Raw genomic sequence first — 12,012 nt, 5'->3', positions numbered from 1 at the left:
GCGGGGGGGTTTGTAGATGGGGGATTGGGCAGTGGGGGGTGGGTTTGGAGGTAGGGGGGTGGGGGAATTGGGGGGGTTTGCAGGTGGGGGAGTGGGGGGTGGCTCTGGAGATGGGGGTGGGGGAGGTTTTATAGATGGGGGTGGGGGAGTGGGGGATGTGTTTGGAGGTGGGGGGTGGGGGAGTGGGGGAATGGGGGGTGGCGTGGGTGTGGAGGTGAGAGGGGGAGCAGGGTGTAGGTCAGTGTGGAAGTGCTGTTCTGAAGAGGCTCCCTGAAGAGTGCAGAGCCCTCTGATGGGATCCTTGACTTGGGCTTACGCCAATTTTTCCTCTACCAGTGGCTCTTTGTCGCCAGGTCAGGGGCACACCTGTACACAGCCAGGGACTGGCAGGTGCCCCGGGTGGGTGGGGCATGGAAAGTGGGAGTATGCTGCCAGGTGATCCCGACTCATCTTCGCTGTCCTCAGGGTACCCGCCCAGCAGCCCTGCCCCAAGAACCAATGCTACAGATGGAGTCTGCAGCCCCTTCCTGAGCCCAGAGCAGTCCTGTGTGCACCACACCAGAGACAGCGCACGGGCACTGCACAGAGACGACACAGAGGCGGCAGCACGTCTCCGTGTGCAAGCCCTGGGCTGAGCTAGGCCTCTTAGTGATGTGTTTACCTTCACAACAACACTCCACATGCCAGTAACATGACCACTGCCCTCATCTCACAAACAGATGGGCCACAGATACCAACTCTAGGAGAAAGTGGGAAGGAGGCCCCGCCTGTTCCTGCAGCTGACACTGGGTGGCACTGAGACAGGGTCACACAGCAAAGGCTATGGTGACACACACCCACATGGCCCATGGCTCCAGACTTCCACAAGCCACGAGCACCTGCCCCGGTCTCTAAAATGCACAGATGGCTGTGGGCTGTACAGCTTTTCTCTGGGATATCTTCTGCTTGTTCTTGGGCATGTGGTTTTCTTATGTTGAAATAATTCCCCTGTGGCAAACTTTTCAATGCAAACACATGCGAGGCAGGAAGCGTCTACAGCGCTCCTATTCCTGTGCATGCAGGCCCATAAGCACGTCTGTTCACATGCATGTGAGCGCTTTCAGTCATGACTAAGCTGTACCCATTTTTGCGACCATACAACAATGAAGCGGGTGAAGTACACACGAGGTGAAAGATGACCAAGGAACACATGTCCTTTTGGCTAAAGACAGATAAGGAAGATTCACAGAGCGAGGGCGGTGCTGCCCAAACACAGACCTGAGATCCAAGACTTGGCTCGCAATGACACCCGGCTGGGTGGATTTTCCTTCAGGCAGATCATACAGGAAGAGCTTGCAGTCACAGACGACTGCATATGCACGCTGCCATCCCTTCTTCACCCCCGTGGGCTTTGGGACCTATTAATAAAAACAAACAGTGGCCACGTTCCACCAGGCCAGGCAGGCCGCCAGGCCCCATTACACTCGTTCACAATCTCCTTCCAGCTGCCAGGCCGGCAAATAGAGCTATCTGGACAGGGGGGGTTCTCCCAAGAAGGCTCAAGGCATTGCTGGGGAGGGGTCCATGCGTGGCAGCAGACAGTGCCAGGAAAGCTGGCAGCTCAGCCAACGTTGCGTCCACCCCATGCAGGGTGCTGTGGTACACGTAGGCCGACAGCCTTGGAGACGTGGGCCTGGCACAGTGGCTTTCAGACTGAGCTTCTGCCCACTGGCTGGAAACTCAGCCCAGGATGGACTCTGAGTGAGCGTCTGCGTGGAAGCCTCAGGATGCCCAGGCCATTCAGAACAGCGGCTGCACAGACCTGATGGCCTCAGTGCCCAGGAGGGGAAGCCTCCTAGGACTGGCACCAGGGCTGCCTGCCAGAGCAAGGGGCTGCTTTCGAGAGTGGCTGGGCATGGCTATTGGTCACTGCACCTCACGAGCACTGACGGCAGAGGGGTGGAGATGAAACCACCTACCTTGACATGGCCTTTGTAGGCTGTTCCGATGCCTCGCTGCACATCCACGCCCAGAGGCCTCTTGGACTGCTCGGGAGGTATTGGGCACACCTGGGGGGCGCTGTCTTTGCAGGACACGTGGCAAGCAAAGGAACACACTGGAAGAGAGCAGAACACTGCCTTCAAAGCCTGCTGCCTACGGAGAAGTCACTGAAGAACCTATGCCCTAAAGAGGCAATTTAATAATTACCAGGTCTCGCCTGGAATCCCAGCACTTTAGGAGGCTGAGATGGGCAGACCACCTGAGGTCAGGAGTTTGAGACCAGCCTGGCCAACATGGTGAAATCCCGCCTTTATTAAAAATACAACAATTAGCCAGGCATGGTGACATACACCTGTAGTCCCAGCTACTCGGGAGGCTGAGGCAGGAGAATCGCTTGAGCCCGGGAGGTGGAAGTTGTAGTGAGCTGAGATCACACCACTGCACTCCAGCCTGGGAGACAGAGTGAGACTCTGTCTCAAAACAAAACAAAACAAACAAAAAATAATGACCAAGTTTCACATCAAGTCCAGACATCCAAGAAGGTAAAAACAGTTTCAAGGCAGAATCCACACAAAAGCTCAGGGATTCTGGCACTGAATGCGTCTTCAGCATGCGCACAGGGAAAGGGCCCACTGCAGAAGCCTGTCTCCATGCTGTCCCCGCCAGCCCAGGCCGCCTCCCGCACAGGTGAGCTTCTACACGGCAATTACAGGCCAATGGTCATGGGGACACGGGATCTTGGCAGCCAATCAAAACGTGCATGAGTTGAAATAACAAAAAACAATGCTTCTGCTATAATGTAGAATGAAGGGCAACTCTGCTCACAGACCCATGGTCAGGAAGGCGTTGAGTGCTCAGAGCCAGTGAGGTCTGGGCTCCAGGACCCTCCTGCAGCACTGGGTGGCTTGGGGTGGTTGCTCATCTGTGAAATGAGGCAATCACTGAGGGGGTAAGAGCATGTCAAATCCCAGCACAGGGCAAGAGCACAAGATATAGCCTTAAAAATACTATGGGCTGAGTAAGGTGGCTCATATAATCCCAGCACTTTGGGAGGCTGAGGCAGGTGGATCACTTGAGGTCAGGAGTTCGAGACCAGCCTGGCCAACATGGCGAAACCCCATCTCTACTAAGAACACAAAAATTAGCCGGGCATGGTGGTGTGCGCCTGTCCCCAGCTACTTGGGGGGTTGAGGCAGGAGAACCACTTGAATCTGGGAGGCAGAGGTTGCAGTAAGCTGAAATCGAGCTACTGCACTCCAGCCTGGGCAACAGAGTCAAACTCTGTCTCAAAAAAGAAAAGAAAGAGAAGAAAGAAAAAGAAAAGTAAGAAAGAAAGAGAAAGAAAGAAAGAAAAAGAAAGAAAGAAAGAAAAAGAAAGAAAAAGAAAGAAAGAAAGAAGAAAAGAAAGAAAAGGAAGGAAGGAAAGGAAAGGAAGAAAGGAAGAAAGGAAGAAAAGAAAGGAAGAAAGAAGAAAAGAAAGGAAGAAAGGAAGAAAGGAAAGGAAGAAAGGAAGAAAGGAAGGAAGAAAGAAAGAAAGAAAGAAACGAACGACGACCAGAAGCAGAGAGAAATAATTGTGGTTATCTCTAACTTGATAGTGGAAGGTTTTACACAATTATTTTTCCTGATTTTCAAGAACAGCTGCAGACGATACACTTTGTAATAATTCTCAATAGAAGATTTGGGTCACCACAGAGGCGCAGAGTGCACTGGAGGGCCCAGCACAGCACGGATCCACGGTTCCACAGAACTTTACTGAGGATTTGTAAAAATAAACCTGCCAGGCTGGGTGCAGTGGCTCACGCTTGTAATCCCAGCACTTCGGGAGGCTGAGGCGGGAGATTGCTTGAGTCCCAGAGTTCGAGACCAGACTGGGAAACAAAGTGAGACCCCCCCACTCTCTACAAAAAAATTTAAAAATAGCCAGGTGTGGTGGGGTGTGTGTGTCTGTGCTCCCAACTACTTGACAGGCTGAGACAAAGGAATCGTTTGAGCTGACCTGTGACTGTACCACTGCACTCCAGTCTGAGCTACAGAGTAAGACCCTATCCCCCCACCCAAAAAGAACCAAAAACCCTGTCCTCAAATAATGCCAATTAAACTTCACTTCAGTTTGGTTTGCTTGCACAAGGGCTGCCCTGGAGCTTGCTGGTGCCCTGAGCTGCGGGCGTGTGGGGCTGTGCACGCTGACCCCAGGAGCTGCAACGACACTCACCCTCGCAGGCGTAGCCCTGCCGGATCAGCCCAACCATCAGGGAGGTGCAGTGGCTGCACTGAGTAGGGCTGGAGAAGGACTTGATGCTGAACTGGTGAGCTTTCGGCTGGAGGGAGAAAATCAAGAACACTGAGGTGAACCATGGACTCCTGAGAAGAGTCAGATCCATCTGCCTGTGATCCAGTTTATACACGGCTTGGGCATTATTCTGAAAAGGTGGAAATGTGCAAGTTCTGGTCTTGGTCTACGTGTTCCCTAACAGGGCTCATCAAATAGTGGTGAAAACCACCTACGAGCTTGAGCCAGAGACAGGCCAACAAATACTTCCTTCAGTGGGAGAGCACTGCTACCAAACAGCGAGGTCAGCTGGGCCAGAGCGCCGAGGTGATATGGCCAATGCTGTTTCTGGCTCACGCTCCTGGCTTCCTGGAGACCAGCACCAACTGGCTCTTAGGGGCCAACCTGGGGTCACACTGGGGTTGGGCTGCACACAGGCCTTGCATATGTCCAAGAGACACACAAGAATCACCTACAGGAGAACAGTTCACAATAGCAAATGCCTGGAAAGGCTCACGGTCCCTCATCGGGAGTGGACACACTGTGATCCCAGCGGCAATGGAAGCAGCCCCAAGGCTGAACAGAGGGACGTGGTGCAGGCCATGCGGGACCGCCTCTTTACAAAGCTCAGGCACAGCAGAGACCAATACGATCCTCAGCAGGACACAGATGTGGGTGAGACCACTGGCAAGAAGTAGGGGAGTGACCGACACAAACTCCAGAGAGGGAAGTTTGCGGGGGGAAGAGGCTGGCTGGATGGGCAGGGAGGCCGTGGGGTGGTGCCCGGGCTGTCAGGACTAGGAGTGACACCTCAGCAGTCTGCAGAGCTGCTGCTATCAAATATGGTCACCAAATAAATGACCTCTTGACTTGGTCCCTGACTCTGCAAGAGTCTCAGTCCAAAAGGCAAACCCTGAATTAGCCTCATACAAGTCTGGCTTCTTACGTCCAGCTGGCATAGCTGCCTGTGGCAGGAAGCACAAGCAGAGGCCGTGTCTATATTAACAACCACCAAAACCACCTTAGGCCACAGGGCTATGTACTCGCAATGCTTGGAACTCAGGGGCCTGTCACCCTGGAGACTTTCTGATCTGCGTTGATATTTATATGAAAGAAAAGGGGATGTTACAGAAGAAGCCAAGGCCAGGACATGGGAGCATGGGCCCAGTGGGGTCACCGTGCTGGCTCTCCAGGATGCACTTGTGAAAAGCATGAGGCTCAGAACTGCACATGCACTGCAGTGCCGCTTATGCCGAGTCATTCTCACCCACCAGCCATATGGTTCTGTAAGGTTCCCAAAGTACAGGCAGACAAATGAAAATCAATGTGGAGGAGTAAGCTGCCTACCCATGGAGAGGGGAATATGGCTTGGGGAATGAGACGAGAGTGGGGAGACCAAATGCCGAACATTTCTGATTAAAATATATTTGTGTAGCACTGGTGCCATTAAGAAAACACAGGTTCCTGACAGCTTCCTGAATTACACACCATTCTCAACAAATTTCCTACAGAACATCAGGGTCACTACTGTGCGTACACAAAAATGACTAGGTCTGTTTTATTTATACAAAAGTTATTTTCTAAATAACTGAGAATAACTAACTAAACAACTAAGAAGGCGCCCCGGGTGAAAGCAAGGCCCCTACCTTCGGTCCAGCCAGAGCCAGGGCCTGCGTGGTGGGCAACGGCACAGCGGATGGCCTCTGCGGGGGCCGAGCCATGTCCTGGGAGACAAGCAGGACAGGTGAGTGTCGGCCCAGCTCAGCACGGCTGAGACACCTGGCCCCACGGGGTGCACTTCTCTCAAGAATGTGTTAACAGTGAACAGTTCTGCATCTTTAATTTGCTACAATGTTGAGACATCTACTGAAGTCTTCCTCATCTAGGGGAGGGACTGACAGTTAATTCTCAAAATGAAAGGTGGGCTTGAGCACCTGGGCAGAGGCCCTCGCTGCAAGCTGTTATGCAGGGGCCAGGTGAGCGGCGTTTGGTCACCTGGACACGAGGGCAGACCCCAGGTGGGAGCATCACCAGGGCAACGCTGTCTCACCTCCTGTTGCTCTGATGCAGCCACAGACAGCGACGGGGACGCTTCTGGCTTCGGAGCTTGTGTTTCTTGCTCACTAGCTGAGCTGGTCTGTGAGAACCAAGAAAGAAAGAGTTGGGTGAAAGGACATACTCTATATGATCCAGACTCGACTTACAAGTTCTTTACTAATAAAAGCACATTCTGTCTGGCCCAGAGGTCCCAGTGGTTCTTACTCCTGGATCCTATCACCCCTTGGGTCTCCTCACGGACTCCTGCTCCACTCCTAGCCGGCCGGCCTGCCCTGAGGACCCCTGCACTTGGCATCCTCAGCTGAGTGGTGATCGCGTGGGCAGGTGAGTATGGCAAGTCACAGTTACCCGGCTGAGGTGAGAATTTGCCTGGAGACATCTCTTATGCACAGCGATGAGCACACCGCCGCCTCCTGCAGCCTCCTCGCCCTGGCACCGAAAGGGCAAGACCTGGAAACGTCGATCCTTCCTGACCTTTATTCATAAGTAAGGTTACCCAACCTAGCAGCCTTAAGATCAATTAGCCAGGCGGGGTGCGGAGGCTCACGCCTGTAATCCCGGCACTTTGGGAGGCTGAGGTGGGGATCACCTGAAGTCAGGAGTTTGAGACCAGCCTGGCCAACATGGCAAAACCCTGTCTCTACTAAAAACACAAAAATTAGCCGGGCGTGCTAGCACACACGCATAATCCCAGCTACTCTGGAGGCTGAGGCCCGAGAATCGCTTGAACCCAGGAGGTGGACGCTGCAGTGAGCCGAGATCAAGCCACTGCACTCCAGCCTGGGCAATGAAGCACGACTGTCTCAAAAGAAAAAGAAAAAGAAAAATAAGATCAATTAGCCAAATGCTTCTTAACCTCATTTCAAGGATCAAGAAGAAATTCAAACATCAACAGAGGTCGGTGGGCCCAGGAGCAGTTGTAAGAATTTCCCTGAAGATTTTACGACACTGGGAAGCAATGTTTTGTTTTAACAAATTAAGAGTTCTAATTTCACAGTGATTTATTTGAAGCTAAAGAAACACTCTGAAACCACTTAAAAACAACTCTGTTTCAACACGTATTCCTGAAACTAACAGTTCATCATCACAGGCCATTGCTGTTTACACAGATGCACATGTAGGTACGCTGAGTAGTAAGTGTTAGCACCAGCAAACAGTGTACTAGGACACAGACATGGCTGGGTAGGCGCCTAAAGGAGCAGTTTACAGCTGTATTTTGTGTTCCACATCAGAATCCCAATGAACCAAATCAGATAAACACTTTCCAACAGTTGCAATTAATTAGGCCGCTGAGGAAGGAGCCAAATTCAGATGGGACGGCAGCACACACACATAAAACACACACACAACTGTGTACTGCAAATTCACAAGGGAAAGGCTAGCTCAACTGGCTAATTATCAAAGCTCAAGAACGTAAGCAAATCTGCCCCATAAACAAGGTATGTTAAGTGAGTTATGGTTCCATCTTTAGATAAATGAGGAAAAGAATATTAATTTAATTTTAGTCATGTAAAAGCCCCGCTTGTTTCATTTAGTTGGTTAATTAACCAAAGGGATGCAGATTAAAGGACAGGAGCATTGAGGAGGCTGTGCACTAACAGGAGTGAAAGCCGCGGGAAGCCAGCGCTGGCAGCCACTTACTTCTTCCCAAAAGGCTAGCAGGGAAGATGCAGACGAGGAGGAGAGAGAGTCCTTGGAGGCAACAGACAGGAGGAACGAACATCATTTCCCACCCAGTCAACACTTGCACGAAGATACATTGACTTAATCTTGGTGGCAAACCATTTCTAGTAATAAGCAACATGTTTCAAGCAGGCAGAGTGGGATAAGAAGTTTCTCAAAGACAATTTTCAAGAGTCTGGAAGCTCTAACAGACTCAGCCCCTGATGCAGGGTTTTTTCTTTCAACAATAAGTGCCTTCCCACTTAAATCACAGAGGCATTAACGAGGGATTAATGGCCGGCACGGTGGCTCGCGCCCATAACCCCAGCACTCTGGGAGGCCGAGGCAGGCGGATCACCTGAGGTTAGGAGTTTGAGACCGGTCTGGGCAATACAGCGAGAATCCATCTCTACAAAAAATTTAAAAATTAGCTGGGTGTGGTGGCGAGCACCTGTAGTGCTAGCTACTCAGGAGGCTAAGGCAGGAGAATCGCCTGAGTCCAGGAGTTTGAGGTGGCAGTGAGCTATGATGGCAGCACTGCACTCCAGCCTGGGCAACAGAAGGAAGCCCTGACTCTAAAAAATGGTTAAGATGGTTAAGTTTTATGTTATGTGTGCTTATATCACAATTTATAAATCAACTATGGGCCAGGCATGGTGGCTCACGCCTGTAATCCCAACACTTTGGGAGGCTGAGGTGGATGGATCACTTGAGGTTAGGAGTTCAAGACCATCCTGGGCAACATGGCAAAACCCCAATCTCTACTAAAAATACAAAAAAAAAAAAAAAAATTAGCTGGGTGTAGTGGCGTGTGCCTGTAGTCCCAGCTATTTGGGAGACTGAGTCACGAGAACCACTTGAACTCAGGAGGTGGAGGTTGTGGTGAGCCGAAACTGCACCACTGCACTCCAGCCTGGGCGACAGAGTAAGACTCTGTCTCAAAAAAAAAAAAAAAAAAAAAAGGAGGGGTTAGCAAGGGCAGGTGTGCTGGCTGCAGAGAATGAGGCACAAAGACGTCGCCTCTGTCTCCACCTCTGCGGCCCACTCTCCACAGCTGTGACTCACACACTCCCGGACAGCACTGGCTGTAAACTCACTTGCCACTGGGCCCTCTACTCTGTTCACGTTACAGAAAGCTGCCGCTGTCCTGCCGGCCTCCACTCGCTGAACAAGCACCATCTCTGGTTCTCTGGAATCCACTCATTCTTCCCCACAGCGGTGCCTGGCCCGGCAGCAACGGGGGGAGGCAATGACTTGTGCAGAAACAGGCTTATCAAAGATCCGGTGGCACTTACCGGTTATTTGCTTCTTCAAAACCGAGGATTTCAGGGAAAAGACAAGCATTGCCAATTTGATAAAACAAACAAACATTCTGATAGGTGAAGGTGAGCAGTGTGCATCCAGAGTGGCTGTGAGCAATGCAAGCCTGCTTGGGTGTTGTAATGACAGACACAGGCCAGGATGCTAAGAGCCCACCCCAGGGGAGGCTGCTACAGGCAGCTGCCCACATGGGCACCTGCTGACTACCCCCTACTCACACAGGCAGCAACCCTAGCCAACCCCACCTCAACCCAATGATCACACTTGGCATCACCCGCCCTGGGCAGGCCGGCCTGTGTGTGTGGGAAGGGCACAGCTCCTCCTGCGCACAGTTTGTGCCAAAGGTTCAACACACATCTGATCAAGACGGAACATCAGACAAACCCAGAGTGGACATTCTGCCGGACAACTGACTTGGGTAACACCAAAATATCACTGTCATAAAAGGGGACAGATGGGGAACTGTTCCAGATTAAAGGAAACAAGACTAAATGCGATTCGTGATCTTCAGGTAGATCCAGAACTAGGAGGAAAAGCCAGCAGGAAAGGACACTCCCGGGACGACAAGGGACACATGGATACGGGCTGGCGCACGGCACCAGCGCAGAATGCCAGATGACAGTGACCCTGTGGTTATGTGGGAGAATGCCCCAATCGTAGCAAGTAACTGCTGAAGTATGTTGGGGTTGCTGATACCTGCAAGTCGCTTTCAAATACTGCTGAGGAGAAAAGTCTCTATGTTGAGAGAGAGAAAGCAGAAGATGTAGCAAAACCCCAGGTGAGGGACACGTACACATGCACCCTATTCTTCCCACTCGCCTGCAGGGTTGGAGTTTTCTAAATCAAAGGCTGGAACCACCTCCCCCTCCCTGCACCCCCATCAGGCGTTCCATGAGTGAGCTCTGCTCTCCCCGCTCCAATGTGCTTTGCATGCTGCTGTCAAGGGTGCATCCCTACAGGTTCGGAAGAGGAGGAAAGGCTGTCCTGCCTCCACGGAATGCCACCAAGAACCTGCGGCCCACGGAGGGAGGCAGTGGGGTCTGCTCCTCACTCGACAGCTCATTCCCAAGGAGATGACCAGCGGCTCTGGCTGCCTGAGGGGCTGGCCTCCTTGTGATGGTCTCAGCGAGGCACCTGGTGCCAGACTGTTCCCATCAACCACCTTTCCCACCGATCCCCAATGCCGACCTCTACAGCTACACAGATGGTAACACAACTACACAACTACAGTGTTTTCATTTGCTCTAGTGTGGGATTTTTTTTTTTTAAGAGATAAGGTCTCGCTATGTTGCCTAGGCTGGTCTTGAACTCCTGGGCTCAAGTGATCCTCCCACTTCAGCCTCCCAAAGTGCTGGGATTATAGGCGTAAGCCACCGCACCCATCCCAGTGTGAGAATTTGTATTAAAGTACTTACTTGAAATACTGGCTACAGGCCAGGTGCGGTGGCTCACGCCTGTAATCCCAGCACTTTGGGAGGCTGGGGTGGGGGGCGGGCGCAGATCACAAGGTCAGGAGTTCGAGACCAGCCTGGCAGGGTTTCACCATATGGGTGAAACCTACTCTACTAAAAACACAAAAATTAGCCGGGCATGGTGGCGGGTGCCTGTAATCCCAGCTACTCGGGAGGCTGAGGCAGGAGAATCGCTTGAACCCAGGAGGTGGAAGTTGCAGTGAGCCAAGATCATGCTACTGCACTCCAGCCTGGGTGACAGAGCAAGACTCTGTCTCAAAAAAAAAAAAAAGAAAAAAAGAAATACTCACTACACAGCCGAGGCCAGTGTAGATTTCTCCCTGAAGATGCTGAACACTTTCTTAATCTCATTTCTACTTGAGTTGAGAAAGCTTCTCTGGGAGCAACTCAAATACCCTGAATGTCTCTCACCTTATGCATTTAATGTGGGTTGATTACATGTGGATCAAGTACATAGTTAGCACAACTCTGAGATAAATACTGAATGTATATTTACTGGTATGTTTGTGGCCCCATGAGTGGTAAAATCATGTATTACACTATTTATAACTCATCATAAACTCATCTGTCACTTAAAAAAAACAATGACTTACTCTAAATGTCAGGTCATGTGCAAGGGGTGCAGTGTTGAAATACTCAAAAATGGAATCCTGAAAATCTGGAAGTTTGAGCCCTGTAAAAAGAAACAAAGAACAGTCAAGGTTAAAAAAAAACTAAAGTCTACATATTATTTTCAGACAGAAAGACTCAATGTCTTCAAGATGTCAATTCTCCTTAAGTAACTGATACATCTGACATGATCCCAGTTGAAAAAAACACCAGGTGTTCCTCCAGAGATGAACAATAATCAAAAAGTTCACTTGAAAAAGTAACCAAGGGACCAGGCGCGGTGGCTCACACCTGTAATCCCAACACTTTGGGAGGCCGAGGTGGGCAGATCACCTGAGGTCAGGAGTTAAAGACCAGCCTGGCCAACATGGTGAAACCCTATCTCTGCTTAAAATACAAAAATTAGCTGCACATGGTGGCATGTGCCTGAAATCCCAGCTATTTGGGAGGCTGAAGTAGGAGAATCTCTTGAGCCCAGGAGGTGAAGGTTGTTGTAAGCCAAGATGACACCACTGTACTCTAGCCTGGGTGACAGAGCAAGACTCTGTCTCAAAAAAAAAAAAAAAAGGCCGGGCGTGGTGGCTCACGCCTGTAATCCCAGCACTTTGTGAGGCCAAGGTGGGCGGATCATGAGGTCAG

General features: G+C 51.1%; 1 protein-coding gene across 1 annotated transcript in view; it reads right to left on the bottom strand.

Moving 5' to 3' along the window:
- CDC42BPB (CDC42 binding protein kinase beta) overlaps positions 1–12,012 on the bottom strand; it is a 32,601-nt gene that overhangs the window by 15,938 nt on the left and 4,651 nt on the right. The window contains exons 2-7 of the mRNA XM_031935712.1: positions 11,358–11,437; positions 6,303–6,389; positions 5,899–5,976; positions 4,196–4,301; positions 1,959–2,095; positions 1,258–1,397 (exon numbers count right to left, since the gene is read on the bottom strand). Coding sequence (XP_031791572.1) covers positions 1,258–1,397; positions 1,959–2,095; positions 4,196–4,301; positions 5,899–5,976; positions 6,303–6,389; positions 11,358–11,437 — 628 coding nt within the window. The remainder of the gene's footprint in view (positions 1–1,257; positions 1,398–1,958; positions 2,096–4,195; positions 4,302–5,898; positions 5,977–6,302; positions 6,390–11,357; positions 11,438–12,012) is intronic.

The sequence above is a fragment of the Piliocolobus tephrosceles genome, chromosome 6 (genome assembly GCF_002776525.5).
Source record: "Piliocolobus tephrosceles isolate RC106 chromosome 6, ASM277652v3, whole genome shotgun sequence".
Classification (NCBI taxonomy): domain Eukaryota; kingdom Metazoa; phylum Chordata; class Mammalia; order Primates; family Cercopithecidae; genus Piliocolobus; species Piliocolobus tephrosceles.
The sequence above is the reverse complement of the archived record's forward strand: the minus strand, read 5'-3'. Positions and strand labels throughout refer to the sequence as shown.